Source organism: Pseudonaja textilis, chromosome 3 (assembly GCF_049901715.1).
Source record: "Pseudonaja textilis isolate UNSWEBS1 chromosome 3, rPseTex1.2, whole genome shotgun sequence".
Classification (NCBI taxonomy): domain Eukaryota; kingdom Metazoa; phylum Chordata; class Lepidosauria; order Squamata; family Elapidae; genus Pseudonaja; species Pseudonaja textilis.
In genome coordinates this window covers 115,986,569-116,007,190 of record NC_141992.1, presented here as the reverse complement: position 1 = coordinate 116,007,190, position 20,622 = coordinate 115,986,569, and the positions used below count along the sequence as shown (strand labels likewise).

The following is a 20,622-nucleotide window of genomic DNA, read 5'->3' as shown; positions in this document are numbered from 1 at the left end:
CACATTCTTGTTCTGTACTATTTGAGCCATGCAGGCATCATGGAATGAATACATGAAAACTACCTGAACAAGATAGCATAATATAGAGATAAGTTCTATTCCACAGAATCTTCTGTAAAATTCCCAAAAATTTCTAAGTCAAAAGTAAAATAGTTTGGAAGGTTAACCAAAAGAGAGAATTTAGAATTGTAGGGATTAAATGTACTCAAGAAATAAGGTCTGGATGTGCAGCTGTTTTTTTTTTCTTAAATACAAATACAGTATTTATTCTTAATAGGAACAGAGAGCACAAAACATTTTCCAACTTGGTGAAAGAGAGTGGAACATTTTATCTCTATATATAGACAATTTACTTACTATGGCAAAATAATTCTGTCCCCTTAGAGGGATTTAAACATTATTAGGGACTTTTCAGAAGGAGCTTCCTGTTAAATTTGCTTTAGCTTTCTAAAGCTGAATGATAAAAGAAATTAATACTGGCTTGCTTGAGATTTAAATTCTAGAGACACCAGTCAACAAGGACAGGGTGAGGAACTCTCCTGGATGTGGATCTGCTTTTGGGAAAATCAGTATTTCAAGCAACAGAGCATGTGACAATATGCAGCAAGCAGAAAATGCAACTAAAAATATTTTTTTTAATTGGGGAAGAGAGTATTGAGGGAAAATTCTTCATTTTTAATTACACTACTTCATTTTGGGTATTATTTTGCAAAAAAGGAAACATTTTACATAGGTAGCTAAAAGCTACCTATCTTTTGGAGCAAAGCACAGCAAGGAGGCCCAGTAACACATGTTGAAAACCCCACTTTGAGAGAAAGGGTGTATATACATTGTAGACTGTAAACTATTATGGGGGAAGGCTATTACAAATAAGCCATACACTCTTTAAAGAAATAAAGAGATGACCAAATTGCTTATTACAAAAGATAAGAAAAAGATGGGGAGAAGTGGAAAGTAATGCAATAAAATTTATTGCGACTCCCAATTTCAAAAACTTATTTATTGTATTTAAAAACTGCCCATCTCTCTCAGAGACAGTTTTGGTGAAAGTCCCTATGTGTTGAAGTTATTGCTATACTGAATTCTTGGGCAGTGAAGGAGACAAAAATAAAAAATAGCAACTAACCAGGATCTGAATGAGTATATTGACCTGAAATATGTCAAAAAGATTTGGTTGCATGCAAAGGTGTTTGCTGGTGTGTTAAAGTTTGTGCTGTCAATGAAGAAACTGTTCTTCTCAGCCACCAGTATTTGTGTTACTCAAAGATGTATACAGAAGTTGTACAGCGGTGAGACCTACAAAGACTGTATTTGATTACTGCTTTTCCAGCCTGGTTAAAATAGATTTGGGGGTAGAGGGGATGGGGGGGCTGCTTTCCTTGAATCTAAACACATACTAAATAAAGTCTGCTTGGTCTCTAATGTTTCCTTCTTGATGCTAGCATTCTAGAATTCATTCAAGGTGCTAAAATATGTGGTTCTACTACAACTGTTTTGGGAGAAATGGATTATTTGGTTGCAGTACAGTATTGTTTTAACAAGCTATATTAGATGGTGGTGCCTATTTCTCTTGGAAATCACCTTTGATATCCGGTTCTGTTGTGCAAATAAGCTCATCAGGTATGAAATGTGAAAGTACAATAATATCGTAACGTTGATCCACTGTCATGGGTACTGAATTTTTCAATTTGGCACTTTTAAAGTATTCATAAAAATGTATCAGTAGTCATGATTTCCAACTTTATCCCCAAAGTCCTTTTTTTCAAAGGGCAAGTAGGCTTTGTTTTTTTTCCTTGAAGATGTTTCGCTTCTTATCCCAGTGGCTTCTCCAGTTCTGAACTGATTGTGTCAGGTTCAAAAAGGAGGAAAGATATGTGGCAGTTCTTCCAAGCAGAACTCTTTCTTGATCCAGACTCTTGACAAACTGAAGCACGCTGCTGTTTACATCAAGCATATACTCTGAAAACTATTAGGGAGGGGTTGTCCTCACCCTCTTTCTCTCAAATAAAATATCTGGATTGAGCTACCTTTTATTCCTCTGAATGATTCCCTCTCTTCCTGGGAATCGAGCCTACTACATTCCATCACCAATTTTCTATACTGCCATTTATTTTTACATATGTCATTGTGTGAGATTAGGACCCTGAAATGCACGTCAACAAAATTTTAGATAAATAATTTATAATAACTACATTTTCTTATAGGAGGCAGAAAGGATGAAACAATACCTGTCACAGAAGGAAAATAAATCCCTACTAGCATGGTGAAATAAGTCATGATATCTGTATAAATGTAATAGACTTGTTCCTCTTCAACTAAAACAGGAATAGAAGGAAGATCCTGTTTTTCCACAATTGTTCCTTTGTCTGAATAGCTGCTCCACAAATTATCTGCCATGGAAAAAACAATGGTTTTGTTTACTCACAACCATTTTTAAAAAAATAAATAAACCAGTCCTGATGCAAAAATCTATAAACTTATTCTCAGTACTCATTCTGTCCCACACTTTATAGAGTTTTCTTTATTTCTGGGGGGAAAATATCTACTTCATAAAAATGATATGATGGACGTAGACAAAACCCCACTGAAACTGTGGGAAAAATATCATGTACAGCTATGACAAATCAAAACGGAAACACAAAGCAGGTAAACATATGCAACAAATAAAACGGGGGTTCAAAGTTAAATAGACAGAGAAAAGGAGTTAAACAAAGGCTGCCATTTGTTTTGGGCCTCCCTTAAATTAAGGAACAATTTGTATTGATCATATTGACAAAATTCTTATTATCAGTTGAAAATCACTAGTTCTATTTTTTTTTTTTAATTCCCAAAATTATTTCCACTGGAATTCCAGACTCACCAAATAAGACTCCACTTTTAATTCCAGGAATACCTTGGATTTCTGTGACATTATTTAACCGAAAATAGTCATCACAAGTAGCATTTAAGTTGGGATTATTGCCACAAAACCATTTCCACAATTGGGTAGTTACTGTTATGTTGTTTGTTTCAATATGTTTAGCACAGGGAAAATCCTTATCTTTTGCTAGCGTACGGTTTCCAAGAAGACATATACTAGAAAATATAATTAAACAAATAATTTAAAGGGCACTTTTCATTATTAAAAAGACAAATTAAGGATAATAAATCTTAAACCAATGTTGACATCTATATCCTACTTCTAGCTTATATTAACAGCTCTGCTCATAAAGAAAACAATCTCCAATAATCTTAAATTTCTTTTTATTAATGTCATGTGGCATCAAAATATTTTTAAAAAGAATGCTATTGGAAAGTTTTTTAGAAAAGAAATAAAGGAGAGAGAGGGGCTAGAAATGAAGTAACTTTTGCAATTGTTGCTGTTTTATTTTAAATGGCCGTACTGTAGGTGAAAAGGATATGTAAGTGTTCATAGAGAGCCAATTTGGTGTACGTAAGGCACGAAACCTGAAGCCTGTATATTCTAATCTCAATTTAGGCATACAGCCTGCTAGGTAGCCTTCAGCCATTCCCCTCTCTCTCTCAGCCATAGGAAACAGGCAATGGCAAACCACTTCAGAACATCTTGTCAAAAAAACAGCAACAAACAGTTGCCAGGAGCCAAAACTGATTTGAATCGGCACACATACAGGTGTTCACATTTCTTTACTTGGGTTGAACAAAGGTCTCAAAAGAGGTCCTTCTTAAAATTGGGATGTAAGTGTGGTGTACATCTTTGGAATTATTAAATCAACAGCATTGTGTACAAGGCTGGTGTGGCTGCTTTGAAAGCTGCTTCTGGTTGTATGAGTGGGCATGCACAGATACTTTGACCTCTTCCCAGTGTAATTGTCTCTAATTTGGGTTATTATTTAGGTAGTAAAGTATCAGGTACTAAGGGAACTATTTTTCCACAAACTAAAATGTGTAAATGATTGAAGATCATTTATGATCTGTGAAAAACATAAGAGATTAGGAAGTAGGCTGAGAAAGCTATCAGTGTGGATGGCACTATCATATGCTTAGAGGAATCGTAATAGAAATTAAAATGTTGACAACAAGAGAAATACTGGCTGTCTTTGAGCTTTTACCTGAACACGTGAAAGGCTTCACTCTGGGTACACAATGAGGTTTCACAACCTATACTTCCCAAATGTCCCTAGATGTGTATCTAGGACATCGGATGAACAGATGTATTCTCAGAGTCAGAAGCAAATATAACGATATGTGAACTGAGATCTTAATAAATTAAGGTCCCAGATTCCCACAGGTTACTTGTATTCAAGCAAATGGAAATACAGCTTTATCTTTAGCCAGTTAACAATGTGTGCATTCTATGTTCTAGTCCATTTAAAGTTCTGTACATTGAAAATAATGCAGATGAGGACTAATGAGTGCTCTGCATTATTTTGTAGAATCTATCCAAAACAAAGGTATAGTACATGTTGATTCAAGGTAAATTCAGAATAATTTTAGAAAACTGAAATGTGAGGCTTTACCACAGATAGACAAGCATCTACAAGAGCTTCATTTAAATTCCTTTTACAAAGATGACTGTATTCTAAAAACCCCAATCACATTTCTTTGTGTATCTTTATGAAAGCTCAAATCACAACAATTTAATTAATTACTATTATGCAGGCTACTGAGTAAACATCTGCTCAATTAATGGTTCAAAGATCTGAAGCATCAGAAAATGTGGAAATCAGACTTTGAAACTCTTTTGCAACAATGTTCTCTCCCATTTATGGATACACCTAAGCGAATCATTTCAGAAAACCTAGGATGACTTTTTGGCATGTTTCAAGGTCTTGAGCTAATCTAATGCAAGCATCACTAGCATTATTTGCTACTGCACTTCTTTTTTAACCTTTTAACAAAATTAAAATATAACTACCATTGGTATTTAAATGTAGCGATGCACTTACGGAAAGTCCGGAGGATGAAATGCAGTTTTAATAACCCCTGCATAAATAGCCATAATTGAAAGGATTACACAAGCCAAGAAGACTAATGCAAGCTTATTGACATATTTGACTCCCACAAAAACAACTATTGCCATCAGAGCAACGATGCACGTCCCATACACTCTCATATTGTTTAATGTGGCCTCCTCGCTTCCATGAAAAATAGCAGCATTAGGAGAAATATATTTCTGTAAGACAAATATTGAATATAATTTTAGTACAAAGTTCCAAAGCATAAATAATTTAAAGCACTGCAGTAAGAATCAACAGCAAGATCATAGACTAAAATGTAATTTTTAAAATAAAAAGGAGATAACTGATAACTCTGTCATTTCAACAGAATCACTTTGGACAGTGAGATGAGAAGCACATAAAATTTAATAAAGAAAAAATAAATAGCTGGTTGACCTCTGGTTCAGTTCAACTAATTATGGCTGAAGATCATATAATAAATGAAATAGGAAGGTTAATTTTCTCCCCAAATAATTTCTGATAAATTGAGGAGACACATGTGAGAAGAGAAGCAACTTATGAAAATGAAAAAAATGCTGCACAGAGCAAATTACGCTGAGGATTAGATAGTGCTTGGGAGTGGCTCTTGCTCAATGTTTTTGCCTAAATGGGGCTTCTCCCTTGCCTTTTGTTCTTCCTTATTTAACTTCTCCACCTTGACTCATCTCCACCCAGTTTTGTTCCTTTGTCTTTGTTTCATATCCCAATGTAGTTTACACGTTTCTTGTACCAAGAGCTCTATCTACCCTGCCTTATTTCTTATTTGCTATTTTTACTGGACAGAGGGATGGATTGTGTGCATTCAGTATTTCTATGTATGGAAACATGGTCTTTCTATTTATAAAGAAAGAATGATTGCTATATGCAGATGAGGAACAATTAATTGTGGAAATGGGGTAACTCATTTTACAATTGTTATTAATTCAAACAAAATAAAGGGATTTCTTTGTTCTGCCCCTGTCAGATATATACATGCACATATGGCTAGGCAAATACTGATTAACATGGGCAGGTCGGAATCTTCAGGATTGTGTCTGCTATAGTTAGCAAACCCTACATTGAAAAGGAGGTAAGGTATTTATTACATAAGAAAACTACATTCTTAATACTCTTAATACATGGCATGAAAAGGAAAACATAACCTTAAATAAAAGACCTACCAGTAGAATTTCAATTGTGCCAAGAATATACATAGCTCCTGCAAAAGTTGTGCCCAAGTAAAAGCAAAGTCCCACAGCTCCACCAAACTCTGGCCCTAATGACCGTGAGATCATATAATACGAACCACCAGCTATGAAATTAAAATGGAAAAGACACAAATTAACATGGTATAGAACATATTAACCATATTCAAAGCATATTTGTCTTGCTTAACTAATTGGGACACTAAATCAGATGAAGTAGGCCAGAAAGTCAATCTGATTTGAAAGACTAAGTGAAATATTTTAGCACTGCTTAACAATGGTGAAAATACTAAAGCTTGCAATGCATTCTGAAGGGATATTCCACCAAACAGATTAGAAGAGTTAAAGCAGATGCATTCTTTGGAGGACTTGTGTGGCTATTTCAAAGGCTATCCTATGTGTGAGAATGCATACCCCATGTACAGATAATATGACGCCAATGCTTCAAGGAGACGGGCTTAGGTGAATCCACTATCTTTAAAACTATTTATTTTTGCATCCTCAAATCAATTTTGGATCCTGGATTAGTCCTTGAAATTTTCTTGGCTATTATCTCCTTTCTAGGGCTGAGAAAGTGTGATTGACCCAAGGTAGTCCAGTTGGCTTCATACATGGACTCTTGATTTCTAGTCTAGTGCCTTAATCACCTCACTGAACTGTCTCCCAAAAGAGTTATTAATGTCAATTAATTCTAATGTAACTTTCTAGCAATATAAAATGTTTACTATGGGTAGCCCTCAACTTACGACCACTATTGAGCCCAAAATTTTGGTTGCTGAGCGAGACAGATGTTCAGTGAGTTTTGTCCAATTTTACAACCTTTCCTTGCTAGCTGTTTTAGGCTGTTTCCCCCTTTTTAAATATTATATACCCAATCATACCACTGATGGCTAATATACAGAATAATACCTTGCGCTTAAAAATAAATTGTATCAGATACAACATCTTTATAATAGAACTAAAAAGCAAATCTTATTATTATTTTACTTATTTTGTATCAAATTCCAATTTTGTAAGAACCAGGCATTTTTAAAGTGTCATTAAAATTTTTCTTTTACCATTAGGCGGCGCTCTCTGTTATGTCCAAGTTTGATTTGTCAATTGCTTACAAGATAATAGGTTTAAGTATATACATAGTTATGAATACATGAAATGGGTACATATAAGAAAAATAAAAGAAACAATAAGACAGGGACTGTAGGCACGTTGGTGCGCTTATGCATGTGCCCTACAGACCTCTTAGGAAAGGGGTGTGGTCAATAGTAGACAGTCTAAGGTTAAAGTTTTTGGGGTTTGGGGAAGAAACTACAGAGTCAGGTAGAGAATTCCAGACAGTGACCTGTTGCTGAAGTGGTATTTCCTACAATCAAGTTTGGTGCGGTTAACCTTGAGTTTGTATCTATTATGTGCTCTTGTGTTGTTATGGTTGAAGCTCAAGTATTCATTGACAGGTAGGACATTGCAATGTCTGATTTTATATACCATACATAGATCAGACCGAAGACGGTGTAATTCAAAGTTTTCTAGGTCTAGAATTTCAAGTCTGGTGGCATAGACTTGAAAGACTACATAGGCTACAACGAGTAGAGGAGAACTCTTCTTGTGAAATATTTCTGGACTTTCTCAACTGTGCTAATATCAGATATGTAATGTGAGTTTCAGACTGATGAGCTGTATTTGAGTATTGGTCTAGCAAATGTTTTGTATGCTCTAGTTAGTAGTGTGATATTACCAGAGAAAAAGCTACGTAGGATTAGGTTAACAACTCTTAATACCTTTTTGGCTATGTAGTTACAGTGGGCTCTAGCACTTAGATCATTAGAGATGAGTATTCCAAGGTCCTTTACAGAGCTTGGATCATCAACAAGATCTTGACTATTCCGCTTGTATTTTATTTTCTGATTTTTTTTGCCAATATGTAAGACAGAGCATTTATTTGTTGAGATTTGAAGTTGCCATTTGTTTGACCATTCTGATACATAGTCAAGACCTTTTTGAAGGGTAGCAGTATTGTCTGTGGTATTGAACAGCTTTACATCATCAGTGAAGAGAATGCAGTTACTCTTAATATGATCACAGAGATAATTTATGTAGAGTATGAAGAGAGTTGGTCCTAGAACACTGCCTTGGGGAACACAACTATTGACAGGTACAGAATTTGATAGGACACTCCCAATTTTGACCATTTGTTGTCTGCTTGACAGGAATGCTTCTATCCAGTTATGCAGTTGTCCAGAGATACAATAAGATTTTAGTTTTAGGAGTAGCTTGCCGTGTACCACTGAATCAAATGTTTTACAGAAGTCTATGTAGATTGTGTCTACTGTTTTGCTCTGATCATATGTTTTTGCAGTGTAAGAGTTGCAGATTACAGGATAGTTTTTTTCTGAAACCAAATTGTTTATTGGAGAGTAGGTTGTTTGTAAGTGGAAGATAATGGATTGGTTAATAATTGATTCCATGACTTTACAGGTGACGCAGCATAAAGAGATTGGTCTGTAATTTTCAACTAGGCTCAGGTCTCCCTTTTTGAAGATGGGGATGACTGTGGCTTGTGACCATAGTTTTGGCAAGGAGCTGGTCCTGAAAGATTTTTCAAAGATTATGCTTAGAGGTTCTGCTATGGCAGTGGATAGCTTTTTTAAGAAGTAGGCACATATTCTGTCCGGTTCAATAGGTAGAGATGGTTTTAGATTGCATAGTGCTTTTTCAACATTGTCTTCTGTAAAATCGATATGTATTAGATCATTGTAGTTTTCTGTGGTTCGGCTAGGAAATACTGGGCATGTTCCATTGCTGTTTACAAATACTGAGCCAAAGAACGTGTTAAAGATGTTGGCTTTAATGGTGTCATCGTTGCAGTCTTTACCATTAGGTCCTATCAGGGGTGGGATGGACCTTGAGTCTTTTAGTTTGTTGTTTACAAAATTTTAAGAATCACGGGTGGAATTGGTGCATAGAAGGTTTTCCTCTTGTTTAATGTGATAATTGGCGCATTCAGTCTTTATCTGGTGGCATAAATTTTTGTATCAGCTTTTGAAATTGGCAACGTAACCAGATTTGTTTTTCCGCCAGAGTGATCTCTTTTTGGATTGAAGTTTCCTTATTGTTATGGGTAATCTGTTTGTTATGGGTAATCTGTTCCACTCTTCCCCACACCCTTACTTTTCCTGTTTAGGGCTTTTAAATTTCAGAAACCCAGTAAGTCCAATTATCAATTACTGTTCTTTCTTCTTCTTTTTTTTGACACATTCAAGTTCAGCTTTTAATTATGCCTATTTAGTGCCAAAATAATATATTTATCCAATTTAAACAAGTATTTTCTTCTGGCTTCCTCCTTGAATTTAGCTCCTTTCAAAGTTCAAAGCCACTTTCAGCTGTCAATTTTTTCACTTTCTCTGGTCGCCACTTTTACTATCTTTCTTTCTTAAGGTTTCTTTTTAGCTTAATTCCGGGGTATCTTAGTGTCCATATGTCATCTAGTTTGCCTGGTCTCCATGCTGCCCGCTTCTCTGCTCCAGCACAATCTTATTTCTCAAATGGCTTCCCGTCTTCAGGGCAGCCATTAAAGACTGCTGCTTACTCCTGTCTTCAAGGGGAGTATGCCAAGCCAGGGAGGGGAGATGCGGCTCCCCTCGACCCAGCTGGCAGTCTCCCCTTCTTTCCCCACCCCTCCGAGGTGGATCCGGTCCTGTTTGGAAACCTCTGACAAGGTAAACACGGATCGAAGCTGCGCATGATCGTGGTCTCTGATCTGTCGTTGACGGAAGCGCCACCGGATGCCACTCACCATAGCCACTCACCTCACCTCCAATCTCATTGATGGCAGGGCAGGGTTTAAAATAGAGGCCCAGGGCCTTTAGCACTCTCAGCCAGCTGCCACCACTGGTACTGAGAAATACCATCTCAATCACCCCATTATGCCAATACTATTCCAAAGCCCCAACTGCCCGACTGTCATGCATTCTCCAGGATCTGTTGCACCCCACTTACCTTCACTGTTTTTCTCCAGCTGCTGACAGACATATCCAGCAAGGTAGCCTCGGTAAGAAGGCCCGCAGTGGCCCAGAAGAGGGTACGTGGGTGTGTCAAGAGCAGGAGAAAAATTTCTGAAGGTGACCAGCAAGAGGCAGATCCTGGGGAGTACAGGGCAGTAGGGGTAACTGAAGCTGGAAGCAATGGTAAACAAGTAAGGAAAGATTAACTGTACTTCATATTAAAGTAAATTCTTATGACATTAATATGTTTCTTGTGAATTCACAGAAAAACACAAAATAATTAATTTCTTTCATTGCATGTTTATAGATGTCATTAGATTTGGAAAACTATATCACGACACTGTAATGAAAACCAATTTTTCTGTAGTACTGCAATCAAGAAAGCCAATGTCTAGTCTAAACTAATGCTTGAATAGGGTGGTGGGTTGCCCAAAGTCAAGAAACTAAGCTGATTCCTAGTAAGATGACAGCGGTGTACATTAAAGGTATCTGATAGAAGGATACCCCTACTCTAAAACATAAACACAAATCTGCTCTGGGGATGTTTGATTCCCTCTTAAATGAACAGGTTTACATTCTGGTAGTGCTGATCATCACTGGAGATTATTTTTATGGTCAGAAGTGCCTAATAGTAATAGGCTAGTACCCTCTCCTGAATAAAGATATTCCCAAAGACTACCATACAGAGGTGACTTCAAAATTACAATAATGTGGTCTACTGAGGTCACCCTTGAAAGTGGTTTGAAATCTACAACTAAGGCAATTGCAGTGGTAACGTATCGGATTGGGTTGCTTTTTACATGCCCATTACAGCTGCACTAAAATATCTGCACCAGCTACCTATTTGGTATCAAGCTACAATCAAAATTGGAGTAGAGTTTTATATCACCTAGAGGTAAGTTTCCTTCAACATCCACTGGTGACTCCACAGATAGTTAGGATTTTTGTGGGAAGGTCTTGCTCTTTTATGTTCCATATTGTGGATTATCACTTCTCTATGATAAAGTGGGCTATGAAATGACTCCCTTTTGCAGTACTGAGACTCCAGTGTTTTAGATATTTTAAATTCCTTCTTACTCTGACCCCCTTCCTAAGCCATTAATCCTTGTTAACAATTCTATTTCAGCTATTTGTATTTAAACTTTTCCATTATTTTACACTAGAATGATTAAATGGCTATTATAAACTTTTGATAGAGAAAGGGGATACAGAGATTATTTTTAAAAATAAACAGATAAGTAATAGTCAGGGATTAAGTTCACTGGTAATGTACATTATAAATCCAGATTATTAAAGATCCTTTTAATGTAATATTCCATCCCTTCCCCTCTAGAAGAAAGAACAATTTTACTTCTCAGAGTACATTCTCTTCAAAACCAAGTCGTTTTTCTTTTGAAGTAAAACAGACTCTGAAGTAAATGCCTGGCCTTTATTATTTTGGCACTAGAATTCTCTCAAAGGCATGTGCCTAATTGGTTATCTGCTGCTATCTGATAAATAGGTAGGATATCTCTCATGTTAGTTTTGGCTTTTTTCTGTTGCTATTTGAAGAACAAAGGGGAGGCCTCATATATCCCTGTACCCACCCAACTTATCTGGCAGAAGCTGCACTGTAGATCTTAAAAGAAAGTTGGCATTATCTTATCCTTTGCATGGCCTGTCTTGTGTGTTCCATTCATTATGTCTTAGCAAACAGACAAGAGCAGGAATAAATCAGCCCAAGTTATCATTTTTTGTGTTTTCTCACAAACACAATTTTCTGCATGAAAGCATTATTATCTTACATTATATGTTAAGCAATTCCTTTCTCCCTACCTTCCATAAGTCTCATTTAATCACAGTGATCAATATTTCACCAATAATGGAGGACTGTTTATAAAGTGCATGAAATATTTTAAAACATAATTATATTTGGTTATTACCTGGAACTACACCATTTGTTGCTATCGCACTCATTGATATTGCAGTCAGCATAGTCTACAAAAACAAATGATGATAATAAAAGTTATTAAGAAGTAAAGAATTATGACTTTGAAAGATATAAAAGGGTTCACTCAGCTGCACAGTGAAAAACAATATTCAATTTTATAAAAAGCAAAAATCATATAAATAGAATAGTACAGAGCAGTAGAAACTTACATTCTTCATCAAGACAGCAAGATCCATGCGGCGACACATCCAGGAATGCTTTTTATAGTAACATATATTTTTTAATGTTATTGACTATTCGTCTGGAAAGGGCTCAGTCACTTATATCCATGTTATAAGAAGAAGAAATACTATACATTATTTATGTCTTCTCCCTTCTAGTTATTTATATAGATTGTAACTATTCCTTCATTTTGAAGCACAGAGCAGTAAAGAGAAATCAACGTAAGAAAGCCTTGTTCAAATCTTTAGATGTAAAAATATACAAAAAAATTGAACAAATATAGTAGAGTTTTTCATATCTTAATTATCTTGTGGATGGGTTATTACAATGCCTTCTAGCGCAATGGATTTGCCCTTGAAGGTCACTTGGAAGCTATTGCTGAATAATCAGAGCAGCACAACCAGAGATGGACAAGCCCCATCATGCCGATATAATATCTCTGCTGTGAGAGTTGCATTGGATACAAACTGGCTTCTGATAGTAATTCAACATGCTGATTATCACCTACTATAGATGGAGATGACCTTGAATTAGGTATTCAACAACCATTACCTCAGTACCAGTTTATCCTGGAAAGGAAGGAGGGGGAGTGAGAAAGAAACCCAAGATTGCCACATCTTGATTCTCTTGGTATAAGAGTGGAGACTAGGAATTTATCAAGTTTTCATTATTTTATTATATCTTTCAACAATACAGTAGAATTCCAATAGTCCCAAAAGTGCTTTTTCAGCAGGCAACTGGACTTTTTCGTTTTCTCTTTGAATATGTTTCGCTTCAGATGACAAATAAAATGTCTTCAAAGAAAAAACAAGAAACTCCAGTTGCCTCCTGTAACTTTGGGACAACAAGGACCTGGATGACTGAGAATCTCCACAGACTTTTAGAATTCCAGTAGTCTTCAGTTTTCTGATCTGGCCTACTTGAAGAGTTGATACATATGAAGCCCTTGCTATTTTAAGAGACTGCTTGTCTCCTATATTGTCTGCCCATCTTATGCATTCCAGCTTGATTTGGTCAGCCTGGTTAGACCCACTGACAAAACAATGTTATCTAGCTGGCCTTCAGAATATTTTTCTTGCTGCACCTGCTCTTTTTTGGCCACTATCTCTATGACCCCTACACCATGGCCATTTACGAGAAATATTTTTTTAAGGTGGGCTTTTCTCTCAGGCTATGGGTTAGGATTTGGTGTGGAGGATATGGAAAGAGGGGTTCTGTTTCCTCATATGGGGATTGTTTTCATGTATTCTATTTTTTGTGTAATGTTATTCATTTAACTTTGTGAAGCTGCCCAGTGTAATTTTGGCTAGAAATTTAGTTCTGAAGGTGACTCATTTGCAGGTTTAGCCCAAATTACGCACTACAGGTATCTATTGGCTCTCAACACTGGAAATAACTCAGAGTCCATAAGCCGCTAAGAAATGTTGCTATTTGAAGCAAGAACAATTGGAAATAAATCAAGTCAATCAGCTGTTGAGAAAGAGTTTCCTTTGTCTTCATATCCTATTTATTATCTCTGTGGATGAATTACCTCCAGAGAAAATAAGGATTTCACTTGCATAGTGTCAATATCAAAGATAAAATGAGAGAGAAAAATTAAAGCTTCATGATCTTAATGCAAGTTAGGCAGATTAACAATTATTACCGGTATCTATTCTCAATATACTAAATTTATAAAAAATTAAATTCAGGTATATTACAAAATCCTGATAAAATTTAAAGGTAATTGGTATAATGTTATGTTCTAAATGTATGATATCAACAGAAAGAACAATGGAGCTATTTTTCCCACTAGTCAAAAGCATGACATGGTATCTACTTGACTTCCCAGATCTCAATCATCAACTCACAAAATACATTTTTTCCAGGCAAAGTAGTTAAAAACCCCAACAATTGGTTAACACGCAAACTTGCTAGACAATTTTCAGCAGATTTTTGGAAATGTTATTTTAAATCATTTCTAGTCGTTGAATGGAAATGCATTTGGGGGAGGGGGGAATTGAACATTATTTTTAAATTTAATATAATTTTATAGTATAGCTTTAGTTTTAAATATTTAATATTTTAAAACACTGTTTTTATCCACTAGATCGGGGTATCAAACTGGCAGCCTGCAGGCTGGATGCATCGCATGCAGGACACTCCCATCCCAGCTCCATGAAGGGGAAAACATCACAATACATCACCTGATGCCAATGTGACACCGTGAGTTTGACACCCATGCACTAGATCTATCTGAACAATGATTCCAAGTTATCCTTGGAAGTCAAACATGGAGAGATCACAATGCCTTGGGGTTTTCCCCCAGATAGCAATACCAATGGCAATAGCAATAGCAATAGCACTTAGACTTATATACCGCCACCTAGTGCTCTACAACAGCGGTTGCCAACTGGTGGGCCACAGCCCATTGGTGGGCTGTGAGAAAATTTTGGTGGGCCACAGAGAAATCTCACCCCCAGAGCACCCCCCAAAGCAATTAATCCAGGCTGCGCAGAAACACAAGGCTGTGCCGCCCACATGGCCCGCAGGAACACTCCCCGCTTACTCACTCCTTACCCAGTAAACTTGCCTGCTAAATTGCTATTTTTCCTTTTTCTGACCACCATCTGTTCTGCTGTGCCAAGAGATTTAGATTAGTTAGGAAGCAGGAAATGGTTGGATTTCTTGCTTTCTAGCTAGTCTTTAGATCTTTGGCTCAGCAGAGCTGAACCTCCCTTAGGACTGAAGGTTTGCTTGCAAGTAAATTCAGTGCAGACTCAGGGCAAGCAAATTTGAGAGACTGAGCTAGCCAATGGCAGATAGATAGATCACTGAATGATTCTGTGAGTAACTCAATCTGCCTGCTTTGCCTGATTTTGGGTAAAAGTTGCTCTTTTTTATAAAAAAAATCATATTTATGTGCATGGTGTGTTGTGAGTTAATTTTGTGAGTTTGTTTGCAAGCAAATTTTACGTGACAGACTGAGCTAGTCAAAATAACTTTTGTTTTATTTCAACACTGGGAATTATGTTCATTCTCAGCCTGTAATGAGTCCCAAACCGAATAAGCACCCACCTTTATCTCCTTTGAATTGCTGCCAACAACTAAAGTGCCAAATTAACTGGGGGGAAAAAATCAACCAAGTACAAAGTCCACACAGAGCTTCAAGGCTGAATCCAAACAGAGCAAACGACTTTGCTTCCTGCAAAGGTTTCTCTACCTTTGCATTTCCTTTATACTTATGGGAGGGGCAATCACCTCCAAGCCTTACTCCCGAGTCATCCCTTTTGTCTTAGCCACTCTTGCCTTCTAGCAGTTCTGCGCACACATGAGCTGGTAAAAGATTCCCCTTGTTCCTCTGCCTCGCTGCTGCCAGACTCTGGTGGCTCTGGAGTCAGCACACAACTCCTGGATGGTCCTGCCCCATTTCTGCATTGGACACAGGACCCTCATCCGAGTCTTCCCCAGATTCCTGGACTGGTCCCTGTTCTTCCCCACTGTCCAATTTCGCTGCCATTTGCACAGGCTGCCGGTGAACCACAACATGTGCCACCAGGGCTCCTTGGTATTTCAGATATCATATCTGAAATATCTAAAATAAATATTGCTTCTATAATTATTTCTTGGAGTGGTCCAGAGATCTCTAAGAGACTTCTACTAGTTAAAACTGTCTAGGTATGGGTGCTACCAATGAAACCTCTAACTTTTTCATGCAGCTCAAGAAACTCAGGGCCACAATTTTAGCAAACAGAACTATAGTGAGTCAGAGGAAATTTTTATAACTATACGATCTACTTTAGTATAGCCTTGTTTATTTATTTTCATCAAGCAGCTTCCAACTTTCTGTTCTTAAACAACTACTGCATTTGGACTGAATTCTAGTTAGGAAAAGGGCTTCCTCACAAGATTTTCTGATCTAAAACAGTGAGTTTTTTTCATTCTAGAAATAAACAAGCAGATGGATTTCATTTAACATTGCTTTAGCCTGTCAATACCGCCGCTTCTAAGAAATATGCCTACAAGGGAACAGAACAGTGTACCTCTATTACTACAAGCCTTACTTGCTATAAATAGCCTGTCCAGCTATTTGTAAAATTATCAAGACAGAATAGAAAATTAGAATGCACAATGAAGTTCAACAAGTATCAAAGAAATCATATATTATACTTACACCAGCACAACATATGAATACAATAATGAATGATTCAAGAACTCCTGCTGTTCCCACAATCCATGTCAGTCGCAGAAATAGAATAACTCCCAAAATATTTTGTAGACAGGGTAAATATACACCAATGAAAGTACCCATACGTGGAGCCTAAAAATCAGATAACATGTAAAATTAAGATAATCTTTTTGAAAAACGACTATCAAAGGCCACAACACATTAAGTTTTTTTTTATTTCTCATGATGATTACATATACATTCTACTCATATGCTTTTATATTTTCTTTTGCTTTTTTCATTATCTTCTATTTTATCTGTTACGCTAGATGCTCTGGAATAGTGTATAGCATATAGTGTATATCCCAGAGAATCTAGATATCACACACTTTTATGTTCCTTCACGTTTGCTTTGTTGTTTTCATCATTTTCTGTGCTGTTAACTTAGCTGCTGTGATTCAATTTAACTCTTCCCTAAACATTTTTTAGCAAAACTGAAAATTACTGAACTCTTAGCAGAATCTTGATGTTAAGAACGTTTGTTTATGTGCATGCTACAATTTATACATGTTGTTTCTTTGAAACAACACAAATCTTCCTCACATAGTTCTTAGCTTGTGTGACTGTAATCTGACAAAAGAAAAGCATCAAAATTTCTAGGGTTCATTGATTGGGAACTAATATTGTTAATATTCAAGGCCATCACTATATCCAACTCATGGAAATGATGATGTATAGAGAATGGAGGGTGCATTTTGTACCTTAATTTCCTTCCGCTTGGCATCTTCATCTTCTTCATGCTCTACCACTCCCTGAGTAACATTGGTATAATTGGCTAATTTGTTAAGAAGAGATGATACCATGGGGTTGCTATCCATTTCTTCCTGTTGAAATTTTGAAAGATAGTAATAGGCAAGAGAATTTTAGCTCAAAACTAATTGCGTATTTAAAGATATTACATACAGCCAATTAAAAAATAACCACCAGCTAAGTTTTTTCAGCTTTTTTAAAAATAAACATTGCATGGCCCCAAAATACAGATTATTCAATTATTGAGCTTGAAAAATATCATCTCAGCCTCCTTTCTCCAGATGTGCTGAATTACAATTTGTGGTAAGCATGGAGATTATGCAGCAGGAAAAAAAATTGTAGATTTATAAGCACTTATGCCACACACACACACACACACACACACACACACACACACACACACACTATTAGACGACAGCATAAGGCATTGCCTTACGGTTATGGAACTACAGTACCAATCTTTTGCAGCAGCATTTATAGGAAACCATAATTTTAGGTAGACTTTGGGGACTGCATCACAAAAAGTAAATTTTTGTATTCCAACTGACTAAGGAAACCACTTTTTGTTTTGATTAATGTATGTAACACAGATATAATAAAAGAAATATAAATTTTATAATATTAGAAAGTAATGTTTCACTGTGATTTTTTTGTGGCTATTATTTTGGATAGTCAAGAACATTAGGAAATGGGGCAATGAAGTGTCATGCAGGTGAGTGAGAATACTTAACCTTTTTAAAAAAATTGTCAGCTGTCAAATGTGTATTTAGACATTAATTTAGGCTAACTGTGAAGCACTTATTTGCTAGTGGGAAATCATAGGTTAGCAAGTAATGTTCCTTATTTCTTCTGACAGAGAGATTATGTTCTTTACAGCCCAGTGGAAAACAAAGCTTTTCAAAGAGGTCTATTACTCTTTTCTTTTATTGCGTGAAAAGAGAATAGAATTGTTGGAATAGGTAAATAATTGTGGTGTTTGGTTCCATTATTTTTAAGTTTTAATAAAAAATAAAATGCAGGATGTGAACATTTCTCACTTTTCTTTCTGTCAGCTAGAAGTCTTAGAGAAGGTTGTCTGGATCAGGGGTTGCCAACCTTTTGGATCTCAGGGACCACCAAACTCATAATTTTAAATCCCGCAGACCAGAGACCCTGGGAAAATCCCCAAAAAAGTCTGCAGGAAAATTCCCCACTCCATTTTCCTACTGATCGATCATTATTTATTTGGGATCGCAGGATACCATCTCCAGCTCCATTCTCAGTGGGTGGGAAAGAGACTTTTGGCTTCATGCAAGGAAAGCAACAGAAGCAGCAGAATTCTTTCTTTCTCTCCCCCAAATTCCACCAGAAATGAGTCTTTGTGAGCCTAAGCGCATCGGTGCAGCCTATTGGAGCAGGATGCCTTGCAGGGTCCCAAAGACTCATTTCTGGCAGAGTTTGGGGGAGAGAAAGAAAGACTTTTGCTGCTTTCCTTGTATGCAGCCAAAAGCACAAGAAGAAAGAAGTGAAAAGAAGCAGCCCGGTAGCCAGGTCAGGCACATGGAGCAAGTGGGGCAAGTTCCCCCCACTTCTCCCCCTCCCCTTACTACCTCATTCACAATGCAAGCAACGCAAGCCTTGTATTCCTGCGGGCAGCGCAGCCTTGTGTTCCCGTGCAGCCTGGATTAATTCCTTTGGGGGGTGCCATTTCTCTGCGGACCACCAAAATTTTCTCGCAGAGCACCAGTGGTCCCTGGCCCACTGGTTGGTGACCACTGATCTGGATCATTGGTGATTTTATGATGCACAGAATAAGTAAGGTGACCAGGAAGTGGCTGACTCAATCATCTGTGTTATGCAAATTAATGGATTTTAAACAAATAACTAGCACACTTAAAATGTACTAGTAGTAACAAAGATTTGTTGAAATTAATAATATTACCTCAAAGAGTGCCATATTTTTTCCTTCATAGAGTCTTCCTCTCTCCAAACTTGAATTATTGATGAATGGGCTACTTTCCCGTGGGACCCCATCACCTAACAAGGGAAAACAAAGGCACTTAGAAGCAATTAAATCACACATTTTTAATGACAAATTCAAGAATAACATGTTTTTTCCCCATTCCTGCAGGTAAGATGTCTAGCGATGACGATCTGTAAATACAGACAGATATTTCACTTTATAAAAGAACAGACCCAAAGGAGGATGCTGGGATAATTCTGCTTAGACAAACAACTGTCAGGCTATGGAGAACTATAGGGTCCATCAGCCACTGAATGAAATAATTAGAGGACTTGAGGCTGGGTTTTTCACAAAGAAGGTAGATTTTTATGTTGGGGTCTTAACTGGTTAAATTACAGAGTTACACAGATTTAATAGTGATATGCATGTCCTGGAAGTGATGCATTTTAAAATATTTTTTTATTTCATTTTGTATTTTTGGACTAATCAACTCAGATATTTAAAGATACAGAGCAAGTTATAAGAAAGTACATGTAAAATAAGTACAGTAAGCAATTATTAAAACCTAACTCCATGTTCTATTATTTTTCACTCTTTTACCAGCTCAATTGCAGAATGCACAATTAATTCCTGCTTTTTTTCTATATTAGGAATCCTGAGATTCAGAGTATTTTATGTGCCTTCCAATTGGCGGGATATTGGCTTTCAAAGCAGACTCTAAATTAGAGCTCTGGCCTTCCATGGAATAACCTAAGACTGCTTGTTAATATTTGGCTACACTGGAAGCATAATCTAAATCAGGGGTCCCCAACTCCTGGGGACGCAGCCCAGTACCGGGCCATGGCCTGTTTGAAACTGGGCCGTGGGAGAAATGGGCAAGCACATGTGTGAAGCTCCAGTCACACAAGTGGCAGGCAAGGAATGAATGGAGCTTCACGCGCAAGCACAAGCACCCCCCACTTGTGCACAAAATTCCATTCATACGAGTGAAGGGCGCAGTGCCGCTTACACAAATGGAGCTGTGCTCTCACACAACTGCCACTCACACATCCCCTTTCCTGCAGCAGGCCGGGCCACCAAGCTGGAAAGGCTGAGGACGACCATTGATCTAAATACTGCATATGACACAGAGGCCACCATGGCTGGTAACTTAATTATACATTCCATTTATGTAAAAACTCTCATGCAAATCAGACTTTCAACCTGAATCGTTAAAAAAAAAAAACAGAATAGAAGGAAGCAATTATCTACCTTTAATTTACAGCTATTGCAGAAAGAAAACCCTTGTGTATTTAGACATTAATTTAGGCTAACTGCGAAGCAACAAAAACACTTCAAATGTTTACCTGTTCATGTCATGAGTCATTGCAATGAAGATTTGAAAGCATTATTAAGCTATATGTTTAGAATTTAAAAATAGGCAAAACAAAT

General features: G+C 37.0%; 1 protein-coding gene across 6 annotated transcripts in view; it reads right to left on the bottom strand.

Annotated features, from left to right (window-relative positions):
- The window catches only part of SLC12A7 (solute carrier family 12 member 7), a 108,266-nt gene that overhangs the window by 43,680 nt on the left and 43,964 nt on the right, over positions 1-20,622 (bottom strand). For all 6 annotated transcript variants that reach the window (XM_026701020.2, XM_087930683.1, XM_026701019.2 and 3 more), the window contains exons 2-9: positions 19,171-19,265; positions 17,201-17,323; positions 16,446-16,592; positions 12,063-12,117; positions 6,119-6,249; positions 4,908-5,134; positions 2,861-3,075; positions 2,229-2,390 (exon numbers count right to left, since the gene is read on the bottom strand). In XM_026701020.2, the coding sequence (XP_026556805.1) occupies positions 2,229-2,390; positions 2,861-3,075; positions 4,908-5,134; positions 6,119-6,249; positions 12,063-12,117; positions 16,446-16,592; positions 17,201-17,323; positions 19,171-19,265 (1,155 nt within the window). The remainder of the gene's footprint in view (positions 1-2,228; positions 2,391-2,860; positions 3,076-4,907; positions 5,135-6,118; positions 6,250-12,062; positions 12,118-16,445; positions 16,593-17,200; positions 17,324-19,170; positions 19,266-20,622) is intronic.